The sequence below is a fragment of the Alexandromys fortis genome, unplaced genomic scaffold, assembly GCF_014885135.2.
Source record: "Alexandromys fortis isolate MF-2015 unplaced genomic scaffold, M_Fortis_MF-2015_v1.1 scaffold_45, whole genome shotgun sequence".
Lineage (NCBI taxonomy): Eukaryota > Metazoa > Chordata > Mammalia > Rodentia > Cricetidae > Alexandromys > Alexandromys fortis.
This window is the reverse complement of record NW_026067926.1, coordinates 117,297-143,237: the sequence shown is the minus strand read 5'-3', so window position 1 is coordinate 143,237 and position 25,941 is coordinate 117,297. Positions and strand designations below refer to the sequence as shown.

At 54.3% G+C, this 25,941-nt stretch overlaps 1 protein-coding gene across 4 annotated transcripts; it reads left to right on the top strand.

Annotated features, from left to right (window-relative positions):
• On the top strand, positions 1 to 25,941 carry Il4r (interleukin 4 receptor). 4 transcript variants are annotated; one of them, XM_050143216.1, is made up of 10 exons: positions 1 to 144; positions 14,580 to 14,666; positions 16,071 to 16,209; positions 17,781 to 17,932; positions 18,816 to 18,967; positions 20,282 to 20,438; positions 21,766 to 21,865; positions 22,678 to 22,756; positions 23,183 to 23,232; positions 23,539 to 25,941. In XM_050143216.1, the coding sequence occupies exons 2-10, from the start codon at positions 14,597 to 14,599 to the stop codon at positions 25,070 to 25,072; spliced, it is 2,433 nt and encodes an 810-aa protein (XP_049999173.1). In that variant the 5' UTR covers positions 1 to 144; positions 14,580 to 14,596; the 3' UTR covers positions 25,073 to 25,941. The 4 variants fall into 4 exon arrangements, with proteins under 4 accessions (XP_049999173.1, XP_049999172.1, XP_049999171.1 ...); XM_050143215.1 differs by lacking the exon at positions 1 to 144 and adding an exon at positions 215 to 337; XM_050143214.1 differs by lacking the exon at positions 1 to 144 and adding an exon at positions 4,503 to 4,687.

Below are 25,941 nucleotides of genomic sequence, written 5' to 3'. Positions count from 1 at the left end.
GCGCAGGCGCAGGGTAAACATTGGAAGAATGAGCAAACAGCCGCGATCACAAGCCCGGCTGGTCTGTTGGGCCAGGACAAAGATTCGAATTCTGAGGTCCTGGAACGTATAAGCCAGAGCCCCCGACGGCTGCGGCCGCTTGAGGTAGGGCACGCAAATGACCGGGCAACAAAGCGAAGACCGCGAGTGAAAATGAGAGGACGGTGGGGCGGGGCATGTAAATGATCGTGCACGGGGCGGGGCGTCTCATGTAAATAAGGGGCGCCAGGCGCGTAGGAAGCGGGCGAGGTCCGCGCGCAGGAAAGCCCCGAGCGGCGCGTGGAGCCTGAGCGCACAGGTAGGAACGGGCGGTGGGGAAGGCTCAGGACCAGCCAGAGGTGGCCGCGGAACTGAGCGGGGCTGGGACCAGAGTCCGCGGATCCTCTGGTGGGCGTGGGGCTGCTGGGCTCCCCTCCCGGTCAGGGTCGCCAGCAGTCGGGCCGCGGGTGAAGCAGGTGGACCGCCCGCCCTTGGCAACCCAGGCAGCCTCGGCTGTCCCACTCCGGACGGGACGCTAAGGGGTCTTCTAGAAGATCTTCTAGGAGACTTCCAGGCTCCTCCCAGGTTCCGGTTCAGTAACCCAGGAACCTGAGTGTTTATTGTGGCAAACTGGACGTTGTATAAGCCAGCCAGTTTCTGATTCAGAGCCTGTCCCCAAACCAACACTCCTGGGCCCTGCCTTTCCCCAGCCCTCTGGAAAGTGTGGGGCCCACTGTGGCCTTCCCCTTACAAGTTTTTCGGAGTCTGGGGGCGTTTGCTGGGACATTTGTCCCATCTTCAAGTCTGATAGGAAAATTGAGGATTGTGGAAATGTCTGGCCAGAAGAGAGTCATGAGATTCCACAGTCCTGGCAAGGCCTCTTAGAAATCCACCCGAGGAGTCATGACTGCATTGCGGGACACTGAGGCAGAGATGGGAAGTGACCAGTGTTCCGTCCGTTTGTTCTCCATCTCATCTGTGCTCTGCTTGCTGTTCCGGGCTCTGCTATCTAACTGAGGGAAGAACACATAAGACAGGAGGTTAGGGTTTAATGGGCAAGACACCTCTTCCTAGGGAAGTACAATCCCTGAGCCAGTTTGGGGTGTGGGAGAGCACCTTGGCAGGTTGAGAATCCGAGGCAAGAGAAGGCACGCTGAGCTGTGGATACAGCATGCGCAAAGGCTAGAAGGTAGGAAAACTCACTGTGCCACCTAGCTAAGAGAAAAGCCAGATGTGTGGAAAGGTAGACAATGCTGCAGGAGGTCCTGGGTGCCCTGCTGGTGGGCTTGGGTGAGTCATAGGGCCAGCCTCCTGGGCCTGCTGCTCCTGGGTCTTGAGGGCAGGGATGGGGAACCCCGTGTGAGTTGCCAAACCGGCCACACACTGGTAATCGGGCAGGGTTGTGGTCATCTGACTGTTGACAGTGTCTGGGTTGTGTTGTGAAGTGCTGAGGTCTTCTCCAGTGCCCTCCCAGACCGAGGAAGGCCAGGTGGTCAGGGAGGCTGTCCCTGTGGCAGGCACAATGGCCTGCTGCTATACTTGGCGACGGATGAAGAGAATGCTTGGCCTTGTCCACACCACACCTCACTTTGCTGCCTTTGGGGCCTGGGGCAGCCACCCAACTGGGGTACACATTCAAACTTGGCACAAGAAGCTTGTCATGATCCCCATGGCCCAGGAGGTCTGTTTGGGAGGTGAGGCTTGGAGGTTGAAAGCCAGAGCTCCTGCCCAGCAAAGGCTTGATTTATTTCTTGTGTGCTTCGAGCTCAGTCTCTGTTGTAAAGTTCTGAGAACACTCTGGCGTTGTGGTGAGGGTACATACCGTCATTTATGCCCCATTCAAAAGTGCACCTAGGGACAGCAGGCACTAAGGAGAACATGAACAAATCTTTATTGTCACCCACAAGGATTAATTTGGCAAAGTGAGAATCCTGACATCCAGTTATGCAGTGATTTTGCTGGGGGTTCCCGCATCAGAGAGTGACAGAGGCAGGCAGGGACCAGAGGCTCCTTTCCTCCCCTCCTGGCACTGCCCTGTGCCTGTGTCTGCCGTGCCAACACACTCTTGAGCCTCTGAGGTCAGTCTGGCTGTGTCTGGCTGGATTTCCTATTCTGGGCTGGTATATCTGCATGAGGCTTGCATGGGTGCAGATATCCAGCACGGATCAGACAGAGCGTCTTGGAGTCCAATGTTCTCAGCCAAAGGAAGGGGAGTGGGGCCCAGCTTCAAATCTGACCTTGCTGCTCCCACCTGTGTGATCTCAAGAAAATCTCTCTGCATCCCTGCACCTCCCATTTGTCAGAGGAATCTGGGATGAGAATGGTCGGGAGATGGTGTTTCTAAACCATTGCTTGGGGGAGGGCAAGGCAGTTGACTGTGTTCTCCCCCTTAGGGTGACATTGCTTTTCCGAGCTGCCCCTGGCACTTCTTCACTCTGAGGGGCCAGGTGTGCCGGGTGCTGTATCAGGACAAAGATGGGGTGTTTGACAGAGTCCTTGCAGTTTAGACTGCCCGAGAGGAAGAGACTCGCCGCAGACTCTGAAGAGTATTCAGTGTCACTCCGTAGCACCATGCTTGCCGGCCACTGATTGAGGGGTGAGGCCAACTCTGTTGGGTCTTGAGTGGCAGCTCATACAATGAGGAGAGATGGTGTGTCTAAGCTCCTGGGGTTTCCCAGGCACTGGCAGTCAGTGGCAGGGCCGGGCAGGGGTCCTGCGGAAAGATGGGAGTGGGAACAAGGGTCAGTAGGTGTCTCTTGGAGCGGTGACACAGGGCTTCCTGTCGCCTGTGGGCTACGCGTGCCGTTCAATCTCTTGAGCACATCATGTCTTTCTAAGAAGCGCTGATGTCAAGCAGTTCCAGGTGCTACCGCCACTGACTCATGCAGATGCTGGGGCCCACAGCCTCTTGGAGGCAGCGGAGCTTCAAGTGGGGGCCCCGGCTGAGGGACTCCTAGATGTGTAGGCATTGGGAAGGCAAGAAGTGGGTTTCACGGAGTTGGTGGGAAGATAGGGGATTCTCTGGGACTGAGAGCCTCCAGCCCCCAGAAGTCGTTACAGATTGAAGGGCAATGCTTGTGTGTGTTGGGTATCAATCAACAGGCCAGGGTCAAAACCTCGAGTGACCAAGCAGTAGAGGCCCCCGGAAGCTGACAGTCCTGAGGAGAAGGTGACTCTAAGGGGGTTGACTTTGGGGTTGAAATCCCGAATAGAAAAGAGCAAGTATAAAGGCGCTAAGCAGCGAACCTTGCCCACAGCAAGGAGGCAGTGGGATGGGATGGGACTGGGGGAGCAGAGAAGGGCAGGAGTGGAAGTCGGGAGGAGGGAGGAGCCAGACAGACACCTGTATTATCTTATTTAGTTTGTTTAAACCTTGGGAGGCGAGGGGCTGTAAGACGCTCAACTTTTCTGGATGAAGTGACAGAAAAGTTCAGTTGGAGTCACTCAGCGAACCTCTCACCTTCACCACTGGTCATAAACAACGAAAATTAGTCTCACAAGATGAGCTCCCTCTCCTGTCCATGCAGCTGAAGTCAGTTTTTTACTTGGCTGTGCCCAGTAATCTTGTGAAAGCTGCCAGACCTCCACCCAGCCAGCTTACAGAAGGGGTAGATGAACCCCTTCCCCACAGCCCCAGAGAGCGAGAAAGCTGTGTGGGGGCGGGGACAAGTACATAGAAGCCTGTTGGGTTGAGCTCCAATCCCCAAAAAAGAAAACAGGCTGCTGTAGAGACCTGCCAGGTGACACACCTCTGTTCAAGCTCCCTGGGAGAGGAGGAGTGTTTAAAAGAACAAGGTTGTCTTGGTTGGATCCGGGAAACGTCGTTTACCGGCCCATTTTGGAGAACTTGGGGGCGGCCTGAGGTTTTCTAGGGCAGCCAGAGGGGTGTTCCGTCTTTTCAAATGAGGAAGTGAGACCCGGGGAGGGGAGGAGAGCTGTGGCCTGGCCCCTGGCCGGCTGTGGGCTGGCTGTCCTTCCAACCAGCAGAGTCGCAGTCTCCTGTCCACTGGCCTCTGGGACAGCGAGGTCCTACCGCATTGCTCTGGGGATGACCACTGAGACCAACTTTCCGGGAACCTCAGATTCTTGACCCTGGTTCTCTCCCTGGGAGATACTGACTATCGCTCCGCTCCAGCCTAACGCTCCTCTAGTGCAGGCTGTTCGGCTACAGTTAGTTATTCTAGGTGTTCCATCTACCTTTGGTGACTTTTGTGTTCAGTTTGGCTCCGAATTTGACTTGGTTGGAGTCCTACTTAAAAACTTTAAGGTCAGAGCCCAAGGAGACCGGGAAACCATCACCTCCTCCTATCCGGAGCAGGTCTTATCTCTTGCTATCTGCAGTCATAGCTTATGAGAGCCTGCAGCCCCCTTGGCATTTGTAATGGTTGGGCTGAGGGAACCTCCATCTATCTCTACTGTGTTTTTCCCACCTGAAATGTATTGTTTGAGGCTACAGTTGTTTTCAGTCTTTCTTGTTTTCCAGTATTTTCCGGCTAAATAAGACTGTGCTGTCCATCCGTCTGTCACTGCTGGAGAGGTGCTAATTTCTTCTTGTGTCTGCTGCGGAAGCTGTTTGGAAATGCTGTGTGCTTTTGGAGTATTTGGCGACAGGTGGCGTTTTCTGTGATCTCTGCTATGGATCCTAAATCTGGTCCTTCAGGATGCAGTGGTAGGCATACGTAGTTTCTGTCTCAATAGTAGGGAATTTGTTGGTCTTTTAAAAAAGATTTTTTTTCTGACCATTTTTCCCTAGCTGCTCTGATGTGTTTGAAAGGATGTATGTGTGTGTGCATATGTGCGTGAAGTCCCGTGTGTTCTTGGATCGCTACCCCTTTGTATGCACAGCTGGGTTTATGTGCGTGTACATGAAGTCCCGTGTCTTCCTGGATCGCTGCCCCCTTGTATGCACAGCCGGGTGTATCCGTCAGAGTTTGCCGATGGTGTCTGTCTCCTCAGCCAGCTTGCCTTGGGGATACCCGGTCTGCTTTCCTAGCAGTGGGATTATTGGTGGGTTGCCACACCTACCCAGCATTTATATGGGTTCTGGGAAGCCAAACTCTGGTCCTCGTGTTTACACAGCAAACACTTGAACCACTGAACCACCCTTCCCCAATGTCAGTGATAGATGTTTGAAGTTAACCACATACGCCTGTAATCTCAGCACTGGGTCGGCTGAGGCAGGAGGATCCCGAATGCAAGGACAGCCTGGGTGACACAACAAGTAATCCTCGATTTAAAGAAAGAAAAAGCGTGCGTTTTCCATTGAGAGTGAAGTCCTAGAGAACTCATCTGCCAGGGTGAGCCCCCGCACCTCGCCAGCTGTTTATGTGGGCTGTGCGCCCCAGCTCCGCGCTCTCCTTCCGTTTCTGTTGGTCTCAGCCTGGACTTTGAAGCAGTGCAGACAGATGCAGACCAGGCAGCCACAGCAGACTTTGGATGTCATCTCCCCTCTCTCCGCGTGTGTCAGCCTGAGCTCTTTCCTGCCACATTTGAAGTGTCCTGCTCCCTGGCAGTCCCTCCACACCTGCCACACTTGCTTTTTCTCTGGTGACTTTGTGCCTGTTTGCTCCTAGGGGACTAGCACTCCAGTCTGCGCAGGAAACAGAATCCCGAGCTTGTTGTCTTCTCGTTCATAGTGCAGGGTGTGGCCTGCCCCGCCTGTCTGCCGTAGGGGTGTAGCTGCATGCATGGCAGAGCACTGGCCTCGAATGTGTGTTTGGGGGCCTGGGTTTGGTCCCTAGCATCCTAAGTCAGAGCCGTACTGAAGAAGTCAGGCATTGCTGGCCGATCGTATCCGTGTTCCACCTCAGGCGCAAGCTCCTTAGCTGGCGTTTCAGCAGTGAGGCTGACAGAGGCGAAAGTCCTGGAGTGGGAAAACACCTGGCCAGGGTAGTTATGAGACAGTGGATGACTCCGGTCTGGCCGCCTCCGCGTCCATGGATGTGAGACATGGACCTCGAGGGACTTTGAGTTGAGAATTGGCACAGAACTGGCAGAGCTCGGGAGAGTGGAAAGGAAAGGGATGGTTGGACAGTGGAAGGCAGACCGGGGAAGGGGTAGGCTTGTCCGGGGTGGTGGAGGTGTGCGGAGGAGGGCAGTGCTGGGGGGAGGAGAGTGGGAAGTGAAGGGGACAGTGTAGGTGACCCAGCAAGGGCGGCTGCCCAAGGCGTACTTGGGGACCTGCGTGGCAGGGGAGGGTGTAGACTTAAAAGGACAATTCTTTGGCTCCTCATCTGCCTTATGAGGAAGATGGTAGTGGGGGCTCTAGATGTTCTAGAATCTTCTCTAGCACCTTGATGAGCCACTGAGGAGGCCTCCCTAACCCATCTCCCATCCCATCATCATGGTGACCAGTATTGGGGCGTGGGAATGGTCATAGGGACAGTAAGGGGGGACTTTGCCTGGTGCCCGTTCTGGAGTGGTCATGGGAACCCCTTCTGCCATTCTGTCCCTCTTGCTGGGGTCCCCTCGCTTCTTAGGTCAGCTTCTACTCACTGGGCACCAGCTAATGGTGGTGGCCACATGGGGACCACAAGCTTAATTCAGTTATTTAGTAGTTACTTCATTATTGCTGAACACAGGGTCAGGCTCCGGCTAGGCAGTGCTCTGTTTATAGGTACAGAGTGCCTTCCACTCTTCACACCAGGTCAGCATAGGGAGCCTGTGGTGCTCAGACACAGTGGGGTGACCGTGAAGTGTAAGGTCTGCGACTTGAGGGACCTTGACAACACTAAAGGGTCCTGAGAACCCCACAGGCCAAGGCCTTTGTTGATCCCACGGTAGACTGTCCCTGGAGACGCGTCTTTTTTCTTCACTTTGCCATTTCTCTGAGATATCTCGCAGCATGGGGATCAGGCTGGCCTTGAACTCCTGTCTTAGGCTGTCCTCATGGCTGGCTGCAGGGCATCCTGTCATGGCCTTTCTGTCAGCTCCCTGAAAACAAAGCTCTGACTAGAAGTGTAGCCTATACCTCCAGAGCGGGCCCTCTGCTGCCACGTCAGTCACCCATCTCCTGAGGTCCTGACTTCTCACCCTGAGATCCGTGTCTGTCTACCGTGTCCCCGACCCATGTTGCCATGCTCTGTGCCATGGAATTGGGGGCCTTGTGCTTCTGAGCCTTTATTCCACAGTGGGAAGGACGCTTGTGCCTGTGAGGTATATCCCCGTTGTCGTGGCAACGGTCACTTTTTTAGGTCTCAGGCTTTTCTCAGTGGATAGAGGTGAGCCCTTCCCACTTCTCTGTAAACCCCGTCCTGGGCCATGGTCAGTATCTTTGCTCCCTTGAACCTGCCCCCTAAGGCAAGTGAACCTGCTCCTACTTCTCAGAGGAAGAGACTGCATTCTGACCTCAGCCTGCTGGTCTTGGGCCGTCAGGGTGGAGTTGCACTTTGTCCCAGAGCCTTGACCTGGATCTGAGTTGCTCTGGGGTCCCTGCCCACGTGAGAAGCCCTTTGTGCCAGGGCTCAGAACAATACAGGGTTGAGACAGCAGGAAGAATGCAGGCGAGTGCTCCTTGCCCTCACCACACCTGTCTGCAGCTGGCACACAGGGTATTTACCTATGTCCAGTGTCTCCTGCTATGGGTGTGGGGGAGGGGCACAAAGTCCCAGTCACCACTAGACAAGTTTTCTGTGGAAGGCTGTGAAAACAATGACAAAGCCTGAATTTTGGTTCCACCACTTCCAGCTACCTCTCTGCCAGGCACTGGACCAAGAATTACACAGTCAGAGACCTGGGTTCAAATGCCGGCCAGAGTAGTCACCAACTGTACATCCTTAGGCAGGTTCAGAACCTCTCTGGGTCCAGGTTCCCCCATCTCTAAAACAGGGCTGAGACACCTGATTGAAAGTCTTCTCGGTTGGTATCAGGGGTCAGTGGGTTCCTGAGAGGGAGGGGAGCTGCACCCAGCTGTTGAGAGCCAGAAGGATGGGGACCATGCAGGGGTGACGGCGCTGGCATCAGCCCTCACTGGACAGCATTTAATCAGTGTTCGGGAGCCAGGCATCCTGTTTCTGCGGCAGTAAGTAATGACCACAGTAGAGCTAGATGCCAGCTCGCTGGCCACAGCCCAGAGCCTTGCTGTGGGCCAGATATGGAAAATTCTAGCAGAGGAGGGGGCACCATGCGTCAACATGTCTCCATGGAAGCCCTCTGTACCCGCTCCAGATATCCTAACAGGGTGTTGGAATTGTAGCGCCAGCCTAGCTGCCATGGGGCTGCCGTGGGGCTGCCATGGGGCTGCCGTGGGGCTGCCGTGCAGCATGGCGCAGGGCCGCCTCCAGAGTTCTCAAGGAGAGGGCTGGGCAGGGTTAGTCAGCCTGAGTGGATGCTGAAAGGAGTTGGACCTAGGTGCTCTCTTGGGCTTCTAGAATTTTCCATAAGATGGGCTGCAGGGGTCCTGAATGGAGTTGCCTGAAGGCCCCTCCAAGGACACTGTTGGCCTTGTGTGTTTACAGCTATCAAGTAGTGCTTAGCTTTTGGTGACTCTGTCCCCATGATAGCTTTGCAGGGGCTTGGAGCCCTGGTCCACAGAGGGAGGAAGGGTGCCCAGCCACCCCTGCCTCTTCTAGAGGAAGCTCTAGCCATTCCACAGCCTCCTGGGCTTTCTCACCTTTCTCCTCAGGACTCTCAAGCTGTCTCCAAGCCACTGGAACATTCTGCCCCTGGGGCTGGTGGTCCCTTAGATCAGTGTCCACAGTTCTTGCTATTCCTGTATGTCCTTCTGTGGCCGAGTGCCCGAGCACACTCTTTTCCGTACCAGCCACCAAGTGTCACCAGCCCCATCCTTTCTCCATTTCCAACGGGGCCTGCTTCTCCTGCTTCTGTAGCGTCCTCAGTGGCCCCCTATCACCCCCAGACAGCCCTAGTCTCTCCACCTTGGTAGACAGTGCTGCCACCTGGGCCTGCCATTATCGCCGACACACCTGCAACTCAATCCATCCAAGACCTCAGCTGCAGGCAGGAAGTTCCAGGCCCTGCCTGGTGTCTGGTAGGTGAGTCACCTTCCCTTGCTCCAGGCCTCCCTGAGAATTTTCAATTGTCCCGCCCTCACAGGGAGCTTTGAAAGCCGACTCTTGGCTCACAGAGATCTGCCTGCTTCTGCCTACTGATGCTGGGATTAAGGCACGTGCCGCCACACCCGACCGTTGTGCTGGTAATTCTTGATGGTGAGGTCGTCAGTCCTTACCACATCATCCCTTCCACTCTGGTGGGAGCCCTGGGACCTCTTACCGGGACTGGCACCGTGGCCTGCTACTTGGCCTCATGTTTGCCCTGACTCCAAGGTCCTGCCCATCACCAGGCACGAGATCATCACTTCTAAAATCTCACATTTGCTTAAAAAGCTCTCGGGTCTTCTCATCGCACTCTGGTGCCTGTTGAAAGAATAAGAGTGAGGGCAGCTGACGCTCAAGGAGTGGAGACAAGGGTCCCAAGGTAAAAAAACAGTCTCGGCCATGTAATAAGGCCCTGCCTCAAAATAACACACACACACACACACACACACACACACACACGGCTGGGCATAAGCTTGGATGTGCAATGCTTGCTCAGCATGCATCAAACCTTGGGTTCAATCCCCTGTGCCAAGGAAGAGCAGTAAAGGAGTTGAACGGTGATATTCACACCTGTAGGAAGTGTACCCAGCCAGAAAGGGTACACAGGGAGGCAGGTGGCATCTGTGGGCTTTCTGACTGCTTCTCACTCCAGCCACAGCAGGAGCAGGCTGTGCCAACCCCTCCCTGGGCTGAGCCAGCACAGATAAGAGCCCTGGCCTGCACTGCCTCCCTGTCTGAGGTGGGGCTGTTGACGTGGCCACCATTTCTGGGAACCCCAGTGGCTGCTGCCTGGGAGCAATGTGTCCTTGGCCCCCAGCCAGGCCAGCCCAGCTGCCTTAAAGTTGGGAGGAAGCTACAGTCTTACTGAGGCTGGAATCTTGGGTCGCTCGCTTCAGAAGCCGCCCCAGCTCCTTGACCTTGCTTCCAATGCACGTGCAGCTTGTCATATTGCCATGTGCCCCACGCTTGCCCTGCACTGCAAGAGGCAGCAAGGTGGTCAAGCCCAGAGATTGTGGGTCTCAGTTTGGCTCTGGGACCACAGCGAGCATCTTACCAGTTCTGCTTCAGTCGCCTGTGGAATGAGATGCTGACGGCACCTGCCTATAGGGTGTCTGAGAAGTAAGCTAGGGTAGAGTCAGCGTTACATAAAGTCATCAGGGCAGAGGCTTGGCCCAAGGTCCGAGTTCAGACAATGATTAAACGCACAGTACATAATATGCCAGGCAGTGTTCTGGGGACCAGGGACAAATTAATGGTGAGGGCAGACACAAACCTGTCTTCTCATGTCTAGCACTCTTGGAAACAGACCCATAGTAGCTCTGGTGACAAATACAACGTTTAAATGACCAGTTTCCTTTCTTTTTCAAAGAGGGGTTAAGTCTCGCTATCTTGTGCTGGCTGGCCTTGAATTTAGAATCCCCTGCCTCTGCCTCTCAGATGCCAGGATTATGGGCATTCGCTGTTATGCCTGGCCACAGGTTACCCCATAAACTTCCATTTCTCAAACCAGGAGCATCCTAAGGGGGTTCCACATCTTCCTATTGTCCCAGTTAATTTGATAAACCTTTTGTATGCTTTGCCTGTTTTTCTCAGAGGTGTCACGCTGGCTTGTAGGATCTGTATTACAGTTATTAGCTCTTTGTATGTTGCTTCCTCTGGTCTTTCTTGTTTTTGTTTTCCTCTTTCGCACGGCTGGAGATGAAACTTAGGGCCCTGTGTAGGCTTCAGTGTGAGCTTTACCACCTGGCCACATCCTCAGTGGCCTCCTTCTTCCTCCAGTCAAGTCCCTCTCTCCACCATCCCTGTGCTAGGGCCAGAGATGTTTCTGCTTAGCCTTCCTTGTTGGGGGTGGAGGTTGTACCAGGCTGAGGCAGAGGTGATTGCTCTGGTGACAGGGGAGGGAGAGCCCTCAGCATGGGGGGGGGGCAGTTGTGGCTCACAGCCGTGTCAGTGAGAAGGAAGCTGGTGGCCACTGCTCCCTGGAGGTTTGTGGGGCCTCAGGGGGACGGGTGGAGTCTTTGAAGTCATGTCACGTGGGACTTGGAGTTTGTTTTTTCCATTTTCTTAAATTTAAACTTTATTTTCAGATAATTGCAGATTTAATGCAGTTTCAAAAATAACAGAGAAACAATGAGGGCCCCTAAACCCCAATGATGATCTTGCACACACATGCTTGCTCATACATGTGTGTGCGTGCGTGCGTGTGTGTGCATGCGTGCATGCATGAGTGATGTTGAGTGTCTTCCTCTGTTACTTTCATATTACTTCTTCTGAGGACCTATTTCTTCTGTGTGTATGGTTATCTTGTGTTCTGTGTTATCTTGCCTGACTGTATGTTGGTGGACTTCATGAGTTCTGTTGTCCTTGGAGGCCAAAAGAGGGCACTGAGTTCCTTGGAACTGGAGTCACAGAAGGTTGGAAGTGTGGATACTGGAAATCAGACCCCAGTTCTCTGTGCTCTTAGCTGCTGAGCCTTCTCTCCAGTCCCCCCATGCCCTTTTTTGGTTTTTCAAGAGAGGGTTTCTCTGAAGCTTTGAAGCCTGTCCTGGAACTAGCTCTGTAGACCAAGCTGGCCTCGAACTCACAGAGATCCACCTGCCTCACCTTCCAAGTGCTGGGATTAAAGACTTGGGTCACCACCACCTGTAGCCCATCTATTTTTGAGACAGGGTCTATAATAATAATAATAATAGTAATAATAATAATAGCCTGGAGCTCACATTAAGCTAGATTGTGGCCAATGCACTCCAGGTAGGAGCTATCCCCTTACCCTGAGAACCAGGGTTACACACACACACTGCTAGATCTTACGTGGGTCCTGAACTCAGGTCTTTATAATTGTGTAGCACGTGCTTTACCTGCTGAGCCATCTCCTCAGCTCCTCGCTGTGTTGCTTTCTTACACATCTATATACAGAGTCACAGCCCAAGCCCTGGCCCCATTGGTTCCCAGAGCTACTCCTAGCATCAGCATCTCCTTAGGCTTATGTGACTCTCACACCAGCGTCTTGGCCACAGTGGATACCAGGAGCTCAGCGCAGGAGCCCACGTGTGACTCCTTCACAGTCTTGGGCCTCCTTCCAGCCCTCATGGCCCAAGCACTCGTTCCTAACATTATATGATTCCGACTGTGTTTGTTGTGTAAGACTGGACTTGACTCTGAGGCAGGCTGCTTTGTGGAGCCCGTGGTCTGTGGCCCAGGTAGAGCCGGGCAGGCCTGGGCTGTTGAGGGGAGTAGCGGACCCTGGCCTTGTTCCTCATTTAGAAATGACTCTGGCCACGGTGTGTGGAGGGTGGCCCATCGGCGTCAACAGCCAACTGCTCCGGACATCTTGCAGCTCCAGAATGAGTTTTCAAAACCCCGTCTATCAAAGATAGGATGTCATCACCTAAAGGAGTTGCCTTTGCTACTGAGTCCACACGTGAGGCTCCAGGAGCCCCTAAAATGGAATGAAAAGTTAAGTGTATGTGCCTTGCCTAAAGAGGATTTGGCTTGCACCCAGGCTCATACAAGTCAGTGACCTCTCAAATGAGGACTTCTTTTAGAAAGTGACTAATAGCAGGGTCTCCCCCATGAGAGGCAAATTCAAATCCTAAATCTTCTACAGCAAGTCACTCAACCGCCCTGTGCCTTTGTTCCTTCAGCTGAAAACGAGGGAACCATAGTGCTTCCTTGATAAGGCTGTTTTGAGTTGGGGGAGGGGAGTAGAAGAAAAACTGCTGCTTAAGTGAGAGCGGAGGCTGGAGGAGGGTGGAGCTTTCCAAAACAGACTCAGGTCCAGGTCCTCTCCTAGAGGAGCCCAGGCTCACTTGGGCATGGTCACCTCCCTCATCCTGTGTCTCAGGCTCTGTTTTGGGACCCATGAAGACCATCGTTCCTAAACCGCTCTGCGCCACTGTCCAGTTGTGAGGCCTCTCCACAGGTAGGCCAGGCTTCCGTCCTTCACACGGGCTGTTCACATTAGAAGTCGACAAGTGTAGGGGTCAATTCTCTCAGCTCATTTTCCTTCATTGTTAGATGCAGGCTGTAGTTCTATAAGCTGAGGAACGTGTTTGGAGCTCAGAAGCAGATGGACCTGGCTTCTGGGTTTGGGTCTGCCTCCCTGCAGGTTCTGGGCCTTGAAGTCATGATCGTCCTGCTGGACACCGGCCTCTCGTACCCTCCAGGCTGGGCTTTCTGTGATTTGCCCTGTTCCCTCGATCTTTCAGCGCCGTGTCTTCCTGTGTTCCCTCAATCTTTGAGCACTGTGTCTTCCCGTGTCCCCTCAATCTTTGAGCGCCATGTCTTCCCGTGTCCCCTCAATCTTTGAGCACTCCCTTAAGCTCACCTGTTGTTCGCTTTCCAGAAATCGTCCATCTTTCTCTGGAGCTCCAGGTCCCTCAGTGTGGAATTGCAGACACCTGTATGATGACAGTTAGGTTGTGATGGACCGGCGTGCCAGTGAAGTCCCCTCGGGTTGCAGTGGAGCTGAGGAAGTCTAGTGCCGAGGCACATGGCAGCTGTCATTGTGTCATGCCCTGAGGGCTGCAGGTGCACTAGGAATTCACACTTGGTGACAGTGCGGACGTGTCTCTCGGCAGGGTCGTCTCTGCAGGACAGTGTCCCGCAGGGTCGTCGATAGCATGAGCCTTTGGTGACTGGAACTGGATGCGTGTGTGGTCGGGTGTCCACCTTGTGCCTTGCTTCCTCTGTGTGTCTAGGCCAGGCTCAGCTTGACAGACCCGCGTGGCAGAAGGAGGTAGAACCCAGAAGCTGAAGAACCCTGCTGCAGGCTCACAGCTGCTCGGGGCAAAATGGGCCTGGGGCTGCAGGTTTCGATAAGACCCTGAGAGAGACCCAAGCAGGAGGGGGCACTGGGGCTAACAAACCCACTGCTGCTCAGAGAATGGCACCCAGCTCCCCTTGTGGCACTTCTCTCCCTCTTCTTCCCCTCACCTCTCTTCCCCTCCTCTCCCTCCCCATGTCCCCATTTCCTCTTTTTCCACGTGCTTTGAGTTGAGCCTCTCCGCTGCCTCCACCATGCTGGAGGTGGAACCCAGGGCCTGGTACATGCGCAGGCACTCAGCTGTCCCTAGTCCCTGAGCACTCCTGGACCTGGGATCCCTGTATCCTTTCCCTCCCTGTGACCCCCTAGCCTGGGGTTGCCTTTATCACCAAGCCAGTTGAAGCACTTCCAGACTGTTCCAACCGCAGTGTGGCCCCAGATGTCTTTGTTCATTTAAGCTGCCAGCACCCTTTAAAATGTGGCTATCAGTAGATGGCTGCTTAGCAGATGGGGATGCTGAGGCACTGTGTGCGGCTTGCTCAGGTTCACAGCTGGTTTTGGAGGGAGCCGGGATTTGAACTTGAGAAAGTTGTGAATGGATGTATGCCACCACTCTTCTGGGGCAGCTGAGCAGTGGCATGACCTCTGGCTCTGTGTGGAGAGGGCATAGAATCACATGTGAGATGAACCCCACTGAACCCGGATCAACACTCACCCGCTCTTTTTTTTTTTTTATTCAGGCACCTTTGCATCCCCAATGGGGTGGCTTTGGACCGAGTTCCTGTCTTCTGTCGGCTGTCTGATTTTGCTGTGGGTGTCTGGCTCTGGTAAGTCACCTCCCTCTGCTGTTCGTGCAGCAACCATTAATGACATGTTAGGGTCCCAAGGTTCATCAGCGAACCCAACAAAGCCCTTGTGGAGACTGTGAGGTAGCGGAAGGGGACAGCCGATGATCAGCGTCCTGACCAGTTGTTTGCCTCGACACTAACGCACCTTGAAAATCGAGGTTGTCCTGGAATGAAAGGTTATCAAAAGATGGTGGGGAAACTCAGCTCAGAGCTGAGGAGGGAGGCTTGAGGGGTTGGGTGGCGAGAGGCAATTGCAGGGTGCTCAATGATGTTCTCTCAAGGGGCAGTGGGGTCAACTTGAAGGAAGGCAGGGGAGGGCTTGCCAGTGCCTGCAGGTGTGTTCTCGGTGAGCCTCCCTCCAGAAAGAGCTACCTGGCATGGGGTTGGGGATGACACATACGTCACAGGGCCACTGAGTGACATATGGAGACTCTGAACTGAGGCTGGCACTCGAGTGAAGACCAGGGTGGAGTGGAGATCTGGGCAGAAAAAAGGTTTCTGAATCAACCTGGCAGGTCAACGTGAGGACCCAAAGGAACTGACTGCATGCTTTCTCCTCCGTACGGCCGGCCAGGTGTGGCTTACCCCTACCAGCTTAGCACTAGGGAGACTGAGGCAGGAGGATTGTGAGTTTGAGGCCAGCTTGGGCAACATACTAAGTTTGAGGCCAGACTCATGTAGCTATGGAGACACTGTAAACAAACAAACAAACAAAAAACAAATGGGCACACAAATTCTGCACCAAGCCCAGACAGTCGCAGACTGTTCTCTGTGACGGGGAAGACCACAGCAGCTGCTGGACGAGTGGGGTCAGGAGGTCAGACTTTTGTTTACTGTGTGAACACTTACTGCATGGCGGGCTACACCCACTGGCGTGGGTATCGTGACTTTGTCTGGAACATGACCCTGCAGGGCTTGGTTCAGAAAGCTCCTGAGGCCCCCCAACAGTAGTCAGAGCGACCAACAGTCAACAACCCCCCACAGTCACGGGCTGCACCACAGCCCTGGGTCTCTGAATTGTTGGCAGGGAGCTGACATATAAGTGCCTGTCCCCTCCTCCTGCCCTCCATCAGTCTCTTCTGTTGGCTAAGCCTCTTGGAGCCTGAGCAGTACAGAACAGGGTCAGCCTCTTGCCCCATTGGATAAGGGGTGGGGAAGGAGATGTAGGAGGCGGGAAACTACAGGGTCCTACCTCTTCTTCTGTGCTTCTGGGGTGGCGTAGCATCTTTATGTGTGCACATGCGTGTGCACATGCGTGCGCGCGCGCGTGCGCGGGGGGGGGGGGCATGAATACTTGGTCCTGTTTGCACTAGCCTCCCTCTTACCTTGGTGGTGGGAGTCCCTTGCCATGATTCCACTGCTCAGGCCGTCTTGTCTCTGCAGGGAGCGTCACGGTCCTGGGGGAGCCCACCTGCTTCTCTGACTACATACAAAATTCCACTTGTGAGTGGTATCTGGATGGCCCTGTCGACTGCAGAGCTCAGCTCCACCTGTCCTACTGGCTGGACTTTGAGATCTCTGAGTAAGTAGGTTAGGGACATAGTGCCCAGAGGTCTATCTAGGCCTTTGCTGCTCCCGGCAGGCACCAGGCTATGTTGTGCTTTGTGGCTTGTGGCAGCTTACTGGGTGGGGCCTGAGGTGGAGCCAGGTCTGGGATGAGGCATCCTGTGTGATACTGCATTTGAGCCGGGCTTGAAGCTTGGTGGTGCAGACCTATATAACCCAGCAACTTGGGCAGCTGAAGTAAGAGGGATAGGAGGGTCAAAAGTTCAAGGCCTGCCTGGACAACTTAGATCCTGTCGCAAAATTAAACAAGCGAAAGGCTGAGGATGTAACTCAGTGGTAGAGCACTTTCTGACAGAGGACCTTGAGTTCGGTTGCCAGCGCCCCACAGGGCACAGGGGACACTGCAGGACTCTGGACCCACTGTCACTGCGTCACGTGACTGGAATATTCAACTCGATCAGCGCTTCTCTCGCTTCTCTTGGGCCTGACGTTAGCAAGGGCTAGAGCTAGATCTTGTCTCAAAAAATTCTTAGCTGAGGTTGGCAGGATGACTCAGCTGGCCAAAGCTCGTGCCTGATGGCTTGGATTTAATCCAGGATTCACGTGTTGGAGAAAACTATGGAAGTTTGGCTGAGCATACTTAGCCGTAGGACTAGACTGTGTGGAGTTTGCTTTGAAGGCACGGTGTGCGGGCACGGGGTCCAGGGTTTGCTCTGCGCCATTCCCTGGCACCTAGGTGTTCTGGGTGTTCTGGAGCATCGTGCCTAGGACAAACCCGAGTCCACAGACCCAGTGCTCCAGAGACACACCCAGACACTGCAGAGTGACCTTCCACCCTCTTATTGCCTTGCTCATTGGCACATAGTTGTGGACGCTGGCAAACTGTGAGCCTTGGGTCAGTTGGCCACTACTTGGTTTTTGGTTTTGTGTTTGTGTTTTGAGACAGGATCTCTCTGTGTAGCCCTGGCTGTCCTGGAACTTGCTATGTAGACCAGGCTGGGCTCAGACTTGCAAAGATCTGCCTGCCTCTGCCTGTGCTGGAATTAAAGGTGTGTGCCACCATAGTGGGCAGACTACTGTTTTCGTGACCAGTAGTGTTTTATTAGCATGCAACTTCTCATAGTTTGCATCTTGTCTGTGACTGCTTTGGGCTACATCAGCAGTTTGCTGTGGTCACAGAAGCTATGTTGTCTTCAAAAGCCTTCGGTTTCCTTTCTGGCCTTTAACAGAAAATGAGTTTTAGCTCCTGGCCCATGAGTTGTGGGTGGCCCATCTAAGTGGCCCATTGGCAAAATTATACTGGTATATACAGGACGGGGTCTGTGGGAGGTGTGCTGGAACTTGTCACAGTTCACTGTGAACTGAGGGATGCTGACTTTCTTAATGCCCTGGAGCTAAGTCCCGGGACTGAGGTCTACAGTCAGAACAGCACAGGAGTGTCCAGAATGGGGTGGTCCAGGGCTGTGGCCAGCAAGATGCTAACACCAAGTCAGGTGCCCGCCTCGTCCTGGCTGCCTTGGTCTTCCTGTCCGGCAGTTAGGAAGCTGGTGACCATGGGAAGTACCCTAATCTAGCCTGTGTCTGCAGAAACAAGACATGCACCCCGGAGAACATCGCCAGCTCCATGTGTATGTGCCGCCTAACCATAGAAGAACCGGTCCTGAAAGACACCTACCTGCTGGTCCTAAGGGCTGAGGAGCAGGTGCTGTGGTATGGCTCCTTCACGCCCAGTGATAATGGTAAGGCCTGGCTAGGCGGGTGCTGCGGTGCAGGGAGGTGAGGTGCACGCTGGCTGCAGGCTGGCTGCTGGGTTGTCATGTGGCCTTGACTGTGGAAGGCTCACTTGCTCACCTGTCCCACATAGTTTGTTTATTTGTATTACTGGGGACAGAACCCAGGACTTCACAGTTGCTGGGCACTGCTACTGAGCTATAGGTCTCCGCGCAGGTGTAGTTACAACAGGAATCCAAAGCAAGAATTTGTTGCTGGGTGACACAGGGCAAATCGCATTACTTATCTGAACCTCGGCTTGCAAAAGAGATAGATTGCCTCCATTTTGTAGATCAGAGAAGGCAGGCTGCTTGCCTTAGGTCACACAGCTTCTCAGTACCGGAGGCAGAATTGGAGAGCACATCTCCCCAAGGACTCAAGGGTTTTTTTTTTTTGTCTGTGGTTAGAACTGCTGCTCAGACCACCAAGGACCCATGAGCTATTAGAATTAGCCCATGGGTGAGTTTAAGGTCATTTCATGTTAGCTTTAACATACACGCTACAGCTGTGATTTCATGGATATGATTTCAGAAGAAGTGACGAAGCTGGGTGAGGGAGCACACACCTGTAATCCTAGCACTCAGGAGTCAAAAAAGGAGAGCCAGGGGTTCAAGGCCAGCCTCCCCTAAGGAAGGAAGGAAGGAAATGAGGGAAGAAGGAAGGGAGGGAGGAAGGAAAAAGAGGGAGAAAGGAAAGGGAAGGAAGAAGGAAGGGAGGGAGGGAGGCAGGGAGGGAGGGAGGCAGGAGGGAGGGAGAGAGGGAGGAAGGGAGGGAGGAAGGGAGGGAGGAAAGAGAAATGAAGTTGCAGATCTCAGGGCTCAGGCCCCTCATGCAGGCCCCCTTCCTCCCCAGTGAAGCCCAAGGCTCCAGATAAGCTCACAGTTCACAACAATGACTCCGATGCATGGCTGCTGACGTGGAGCAACCCGTACCCCCTGAATAGCTTTCTGTACAACCATCTCATGTACATGGTCAACATCTCCAGAGTGGACCACCCCGAGGAAGTGAGTGGGCACCGTGGGTCCCTGCCATTGCCTGGGAACGGGGCTGGGAAGGAGGGCTCCATCTTTGGAGTAGGGAGCTTGGGAGTGGCATGGAGTCAGACTAGAGAGCTCCCTCCTCACCAGGCTCCGCCCCAGGCACGCCCTTCCCCTTCCTGGTCCTCCATTTTCAGTGTGCAGCTGCGTTGGCCAGTTTCCTATCACTATCAAGTTCTGAGATAATCAGTTTTTAAGAGGCAAGGTTTATTCGAGTGCCTGATTTCCTAGAGGGCAGTTTGTGATCGTGTGGCCCCATCACTCTGGGCTAGTGTTGATGCACCGTGGCAGGAGCGAAACAGAGCTGCTCACCTCCTGGTGGCCAAGAAGCAGAGACAGACAGAGAGGGACACACACAAGCATGCAGCCACTGTCCTAATGTCTCCTAAGAACATGCCCTTGTGACCCACCCCTTAGCAGATGCTACTGTCTCACAGTAGCTCAGTCTAAGGACCAGGCCTCTACCAAGTGGACTCTAGGGAACGTTCTGAAGCTGGACCCTACTGTCAGGAAGAGGACCTATCCCTGCCGTCCTAACTCTGTTAGTGAAGGACTTTGGGCCCCACCTGCTTCCCAAAAGGGGGCACTTGAGGTTATGGGTGGCAGAGTGGTCACTTCAGGCTGGATACACTCCTGGTCACTTTGGCTTTCGTGTGCCATTCATGGTGACCTGTCTTCTGTGCATGGGTGACACCATCGCTCCTTGCTGAATATCTAAAAGTAGATTTAGGCTGGTTGTGGTGGCACATGCCTGTCATCACGGCCCTCAGGAGACTGAGAGGGAGGATGGGAAGTTCGAGACTAGCCTGGGCTACGTAGGCCTTTCAAACAACAACAAACAGAATCCCCAAAATTTCCTGCACGGGAAGGTATCATCAGCTAGACAAAGGCAGGTGTCTGTAGGGCTGGGCCCCTGAATTAGAAGCAGGTGGGGGTCATTTCCTACCACACATGTCCTCCTGCCCCTCCTTCCCAGCATTCCCAGTGGTGGGATGATCTCCAGAAACCAAGGGGTGAGACTGCTGAAATCACTTACCCAAGGTCATACAGTTTAGTTAGTTGTAGTTTACAGTGTGTTCAAACCCAGCTTAATCCACTTGTCCAGATCATAGTTGATGTCACATAGCTAATCATGGGAGGGGCCGGGGGAGGACTGGCACCCTGTTTCCTCTATGGCAGCAGGGGTGTGCCCAGCGTGAAGGGATCATTCAGGACAGCAGCCAAGCTGCACATAGCACATCCCTGCCAACTGTGCATTGGTGTGTCTCTCTGTCCTGACAGTTCGTAGTCCATAATGTGACCTACAAGGAACCCAGGCTGCTCCTCCCAACCAAGACTCTGAAGTCGGGGGTGCAGTACAGGGCACGGGTGAGGGTCCTGGCCAATAGCTTCAGTGGCATGTGGAGTGAGTGGAGCCCCAGCGTCACCATAGACAACCGTGAGTATCGGGGCCCTGGGCTGTGAGGGTCTATCTCTACACTAGTCGGGAACTACCCTTGGATGACACTCAGGGTTTTCAGTCCTGGAATGTGGTGTAGTGGTCAGAGGCCGCTGTAACAAACAGGCCCACAGTTCCACGGTGGTCACTCTTGAGTCCCTCGTGCAGCAGTGTTAGTCTGAATCCTTGTACCCAACACAGCGTGGCTTCGCAGTCAGGACCAGGGACGGTTGTGTGGTTGGTCCCATGGTAACTGCTGAGGTGGGGAAGAGCTTGTATGCAGCGGGCACAACATAGGTCACACATTTTCCAGCAAATATTGACAAGCTGTGATTGAGTGACCTTGGGGCTCCAGCAGCGAGGAAGTACATGGGAACCTGGGTGCAGTGGAGCTGACCTGTGTCAGAAACAGAAATGTGGGGTTCAGGAGATGGTTCCATGACATGCAAGCAAGAGGACCTGAGTTTGAGTCCCCAGGACCCACGTGAAAGCCTGGCACAGTAGCACGCATCTGTGCCCAGGATGAGGATTAGAAGACGGGAGCCTCCCGAAGCTTGGTGGCCAGCTAGCATGTGTAGACAGGGATGAAAATAGTGTGAAAGGCAAGAACCGACCGATAGATGCTGTGGCTCACACATTCCTCCCCTCAGACTCTAACACACGCACACACAAACACATACACACGTTGTGAGCAAAAGATTACAAATTGATTAAAAACCAGAAGTGCAAACAAAGAAACCAGGTAGGTGACAGCAAGTGCCAGGAAGGAGGAGAGGCAGAGTGGAGGGTGGCAGAGGTGGTGGGGGACAGTGTCACAGAGGTCTTGTCAGAGGCAGTAAGCAAGGAAGAGACACCTGTGCTCGTGCTGAGTGTATGACCTTGTAAATCCTGTGGTCCTCACAGCCTGTGAGAAAGGATGTTTCTAACCCCACTGAGCAGATGAGTACCCAAGGGAATAACCAACTCCCCCTCCCTCTGTCCTCCCCACCGGGCTGCTCAGCAAGGACTTGATAGAGGCAGGCTTTGAACTTAGGTCCTCCCACTTGTCAGTGCATTCCTCTGAGCCAAGGAAAACAGGAGCCACAGCTTCAAGCTGTTGTGATCTGGCCTTGGGTCAGGGTTGATGATGATCTGGCCTTGGATCAGGGACGGTGGTGACGTCGGGGTGTGATAAGACCTTGGTGTTTAAGGGGGAGAGTTAGGGAGACAGGTGGGAGGGCTGTCCGCAGCCAGGTCACCAAGGGTCTCGGGGGAACTGAGTGAGTGGAGGCGGACTGCACATGGCACAGGGCGGGCTTCCAGCTCACGGCTCCCCTTCACCTTGCAGACTTCCAGCTGCCCCTGGAGCAGCGCCTCCCACTGGGAGTTGGCATCTCCTGCTTCTGCATCCTGTTGTTTTGCCTGGTTAGCTACGTCAGCATCATCAAGTGAGTCTCTGCTTTGGCCGGTGCCTCGAGCTGGCCCTTCTGCGGTACTAGTTGTGGATACTCCACTTACCTGTCCTGGCTGCCGTGGCTGAGACAAGGATGACAGCATCCCTGGTCCAGAGTCGGCCTCTCAGGGCAGGCCAGTAGCAAGCATTCTCCACAGTGGCTGTGCTCTGGAGAAGCAAGCCAAGGGGTGTGTGTGTGGGGGGGGGTACTGATGGTGGATGCTCTAGAGGGAAGGAACTGTCTTGGGCTGGGGACAGAATCTTTCTTTGGCACAAAGCTAAATGGAGTTGTCTCTGTGGCCCTCTCAGGACCCATGGTATGGTCCAGGCATTGGGCATGTGTGGGAGCAGAGGCATTTGAGCAAATGATGTGAGTGAGGCCTAGCGAGGATGCTTGCTGGTAGGTGGCAGTCAAGCTGCCCATAGCCTGAGCTCTTCTGTAGGCTCGGAGTGACCATGAGACCACGACCTCCAGGGGAGCCTGGACAGGGCTGGTAGATGAGGGGAATCTATTTCTGCTGAGCTCTACCTTGGAACTCAGGCCCAGGGCCATGTATTTTTTTTTTTTTTTTTTTTTTTTTTTTGCGAAATGAGATTAGAAGAAACTGAGGATGGGTGCCAGGTAGTTGCCCACAGTTGGCGATGGATGAAATCATCCTCGGCAGGTTAGAACCAACATGGTTGTTGCGTATCCAAGTGGAATCATTGTGGCCTCGGTGCCCTGGGAGGAGTGCTGGCCAGGATGCTTGCAAGAGCACCGTGGCCACTGCATATTCAGAGACCAGCTCTCTCCTTTTCCACCCTCAGGATTAAAAAGGTGTGGTGGGACCAGATTCCTACCCCAGCACGCAGCCCTCTGGTGGCGATCATCATTCAGGACTCACAGGTAGGAGGATGCAAATGTTGCGTAGTGTGACTCCCAGCCACGGGTAGGGTGGGGAAAGGGAGCAAACCACTGGGACCATGGATCCCAGGAAGGTGGTGCTCGGGTGCTAACAAACTCACAGTGGGCAGCTGTGAAGCCCACATCCAGGTCCAGGAGGACCCAGTATTAGTTCAGCCATGTCCCGCTGGTCACAGTGAGTCCTATGGCCAGAGTCAAGAATGGAACAGGGAAGCTGGAGTGTCTGGAGCCATTTGCTGTTCCCAGTGCATCTTCATTCATGGGGGAGGGGGTGGGCTAAGGCTCCCAGACCCCTGTGGGGCCTACATGGACCTCAGCTGTCCAGGCACAGCTGTCTGTGAAGACATGGAGCCTCCTGTAACGGGCCTGGGCAGACAGCACCCCAATCTCACTAACTGTCTGTTTTAGGTGTCCCTGTGGGAAAAGCAGACCAGAAGCTGGGAGTCAACCAAGTGCCCGTATGTATCTGAACTTGGACTTGGGTCATAGCTTTTGAGGATTTGGGAAGTGTGGTAGTTACTCAGCCAACAGCGGGGTCATTCCTCCTCTCTGTGTTCCTCCCAAGGGTGTCAGGAGGCAGTTTGTGGGTAACTTGAGTCCCCAGTCTGCAGTGAGAACAGACTGGATATTGATTATAAAGTCGGAAGTCTTACCTCTAACACCCCAATATCAATCAATACAGGATGATTCCTTGCAGGGTTCTGGAGGGCGAATAGAAATTTCTCAAGTGTGGCAAAACTGAACCCTAAGTTTTATTTCTGCAGACGCTGGAAGACGTGTCTGACGAAGCTGCTGCCCTGCTTGCTGGAGCATGGCGTGAAGAGGGAGGGAGAGTCCCCAAAGGCTGCCAAAACTAGGCCTCTCCAGAGTCCTGCAAAGGCAGCCTGGCATCCTGTGGAGGTCAGCAGGACGGTCCTCTGGCCAGAGAATGTCAGGGTCAGTGTGGTGCGCTGTATGGAGCTGTTCGAGGCCCCAGCAGAGAGCGAGGAGGAGGAAGAAGAGACCGTCAAAGGGGACTTGAACATGCTGCCTGAGAGCAGTGCCGGTGGCTTCCAGGAGGGTCAGGCAGACATCATGGCCCGGCTCACTGAGAACCTGTTTTCAGACTTGCTGGAGACTGAGGATGGGGGCATTGGCCAGTCGAGCCAGGTGGAGTCATGCTCCCTTCTGCCTTCAGAAAGTGGGCAAGCATCTGTCCCCATGGGGTCCAAGGAGGCCACAAGTCAGGCCACAGAGCAGCCTTCACACCTGGGTCCTGCTTCAGGCAGCCCAACGCCCAGCGCGCCTGACCTGGCCTGCGCAGAGGTGCCACTCGTCATCACAGACAATCCTGCCTACCGTAGTTTTAGTGATTTCTGCGGCTCCTCTCCACATCCTGGAGAGCTGTCCTCAGAACAGCAGCAGGCTGGACACCTGGAAGAAGGGGACCCTCCAAGCCCAGCTGAAGAATGCCCATCTGTGCAGCAGGAGGACAGCTGGGAGCAGATCCTTCACCTGAGCGTCCTGCGGCATGGGGCAGCTGGCCCCGCCCCAGCCCCTACCAGTGGCTACCGGGAGTTCGTGCAAGCAGTGAAGCAGGGTGCCACCCAGGACCCCAGGGTGCCTTGTTTCGGGCCCAGTGGAGATGCTGGTTACAAGGCATTGTCTAGCCTGCTCAGCAGCGGTGCCGGCTGCACAGACACAGCAGGACCGGAGACTGACAGTGAGCGTGGAGGCTACAAGCCTTTCCAAGCAGGATCAGGGACTGACAGTGGGCCTGGAGGCTACAAGCCCTTCAAGAACCTCGTTCCTAACCAGTCCCCTAGGTCCATGCCCTTATTCACCTTCGGACTGGACATGGAATTGCCGTCCAGTCCTCTGAACTCAGTCCCACCCAGCAGCACCACAGAATGCCTTGAGCTGGGACTCAAAGAAGGTGACAAGCTGAAGGCCCCTCCTCCCACAGATCAAGTGCCCAGTCCCTTTGGGGACGACCTGAGCTTTGGCATTGTCTACTCTTCCCTTACCTGCCACCTGTGTGGCCACCTGAAGCAGCACCATAGCCAGGACGAAGGTGGCCAGATCCACGTGATTGCTAGCCCCTGCTGTGGCTGCTGTTGTGGGGACAGGTCACCGTCCCCAGGGAGCCTCTCAGAAGCTTTGGAATCCTGTCCTGGGGAGATGCCACCAGAAGCCAGCCCCACCTCAACACCCAGGACACCTTCAGACTTGTCAGTGGAGGGCAAGACTCCGGGTCATGCTATTTCCAGCCAGACCCCCAAGGTGTCTGCAGGCACCCTGGGGATTGCAGTTTCTTAGGTGAGCTAGTACGCTGTTGTTGCTAAGGTCTGCACTGAGGCCAGGGTTCATCCAAACCAGGAAAGTGCCTCTCGGGAGACAGCCCAGCTGGCAGGTTTCCCAGAAATCCAGAGAATGGTGAATTGAAGATGTGAACTTAGCCTGACCCTGGGGCCTGGAGGCTGTTTGACTCCCCACCACTAGCGTGAGCTCTCCTCTCACAAGGGATTCAGGGGCTCAGTGTGCCGTGTCCCATAGCAGTCCTGAGGGTCCTAAGTCCCCTGCTCCCCTACTTGTTGCTGCCCTACCTGCTCGGGCCCAGTTTTTTCTCACCAAATAGACCTGTTGCCCAAGGCTCACAGCTGTTTGACCCTTCTTGAGCTGGAAGCTGACCCTAGAAACTCACATCTGGCCTGGCAGTGGCTTAGGTAGGAATTGTAAGTTCAGGGAGGGCAGTTTTTGGCCCCGAGGTGACCATTCATTGAGCAGCTGCTGAGGGTTGAGGCAGGAAGCAGAATCTGCTGTCCCAGCTAACACGGCTGTGGAGAGCACCAAGGCTACAAGACACTTCTGATTGCCTGAAGCCGCACAGTCACCGTCACTTGCCCACCTGCAGCCAGGGCTCCTGGAATCTGGAAGTGGAGATCCCCCAAACAGTGGTCACTACTGGCAGTCACAGCGAGACCCCAAGGGGAGGCTGCTGGTTCTGGTTGGTGGCCAGGAAGTCAGGGTAAGCAGACAACAGACTGCAGTCTGACCTTGTTCTAGAAAGATGGGGCCGGGTTGAGCAGTGTCTCTATGTCTCTACCTTGTGACACCTAATACGTTTGCAAAGAGGGCAGGCCAGGCCACGTGGAGCCTTACATCAATAAAGACTCTTTATCTTGTCA

Coding starts and splice junctions, on each gene's coding strand:
- Il4r (XM_050143214.1), top strand. CDS start 4,654: ATGGATCCTAAATCTGGTCCTTCAGGATGCAGTG. Junction 4,688..14,579: donor TGGTCCTTCAGGATGCAGTG/GTAGGCATACGT, acceptor TTTTTTATTCAG/GCACCTTTGCATCCCCAATG. Junction 17,933..18,815: donor CTTCACGCCCAGTGATAATG/GTAAGGCCTGGC, acceptor CTTCCTCCCCAG/TGAAGCCCAAGGCTCCAGAT.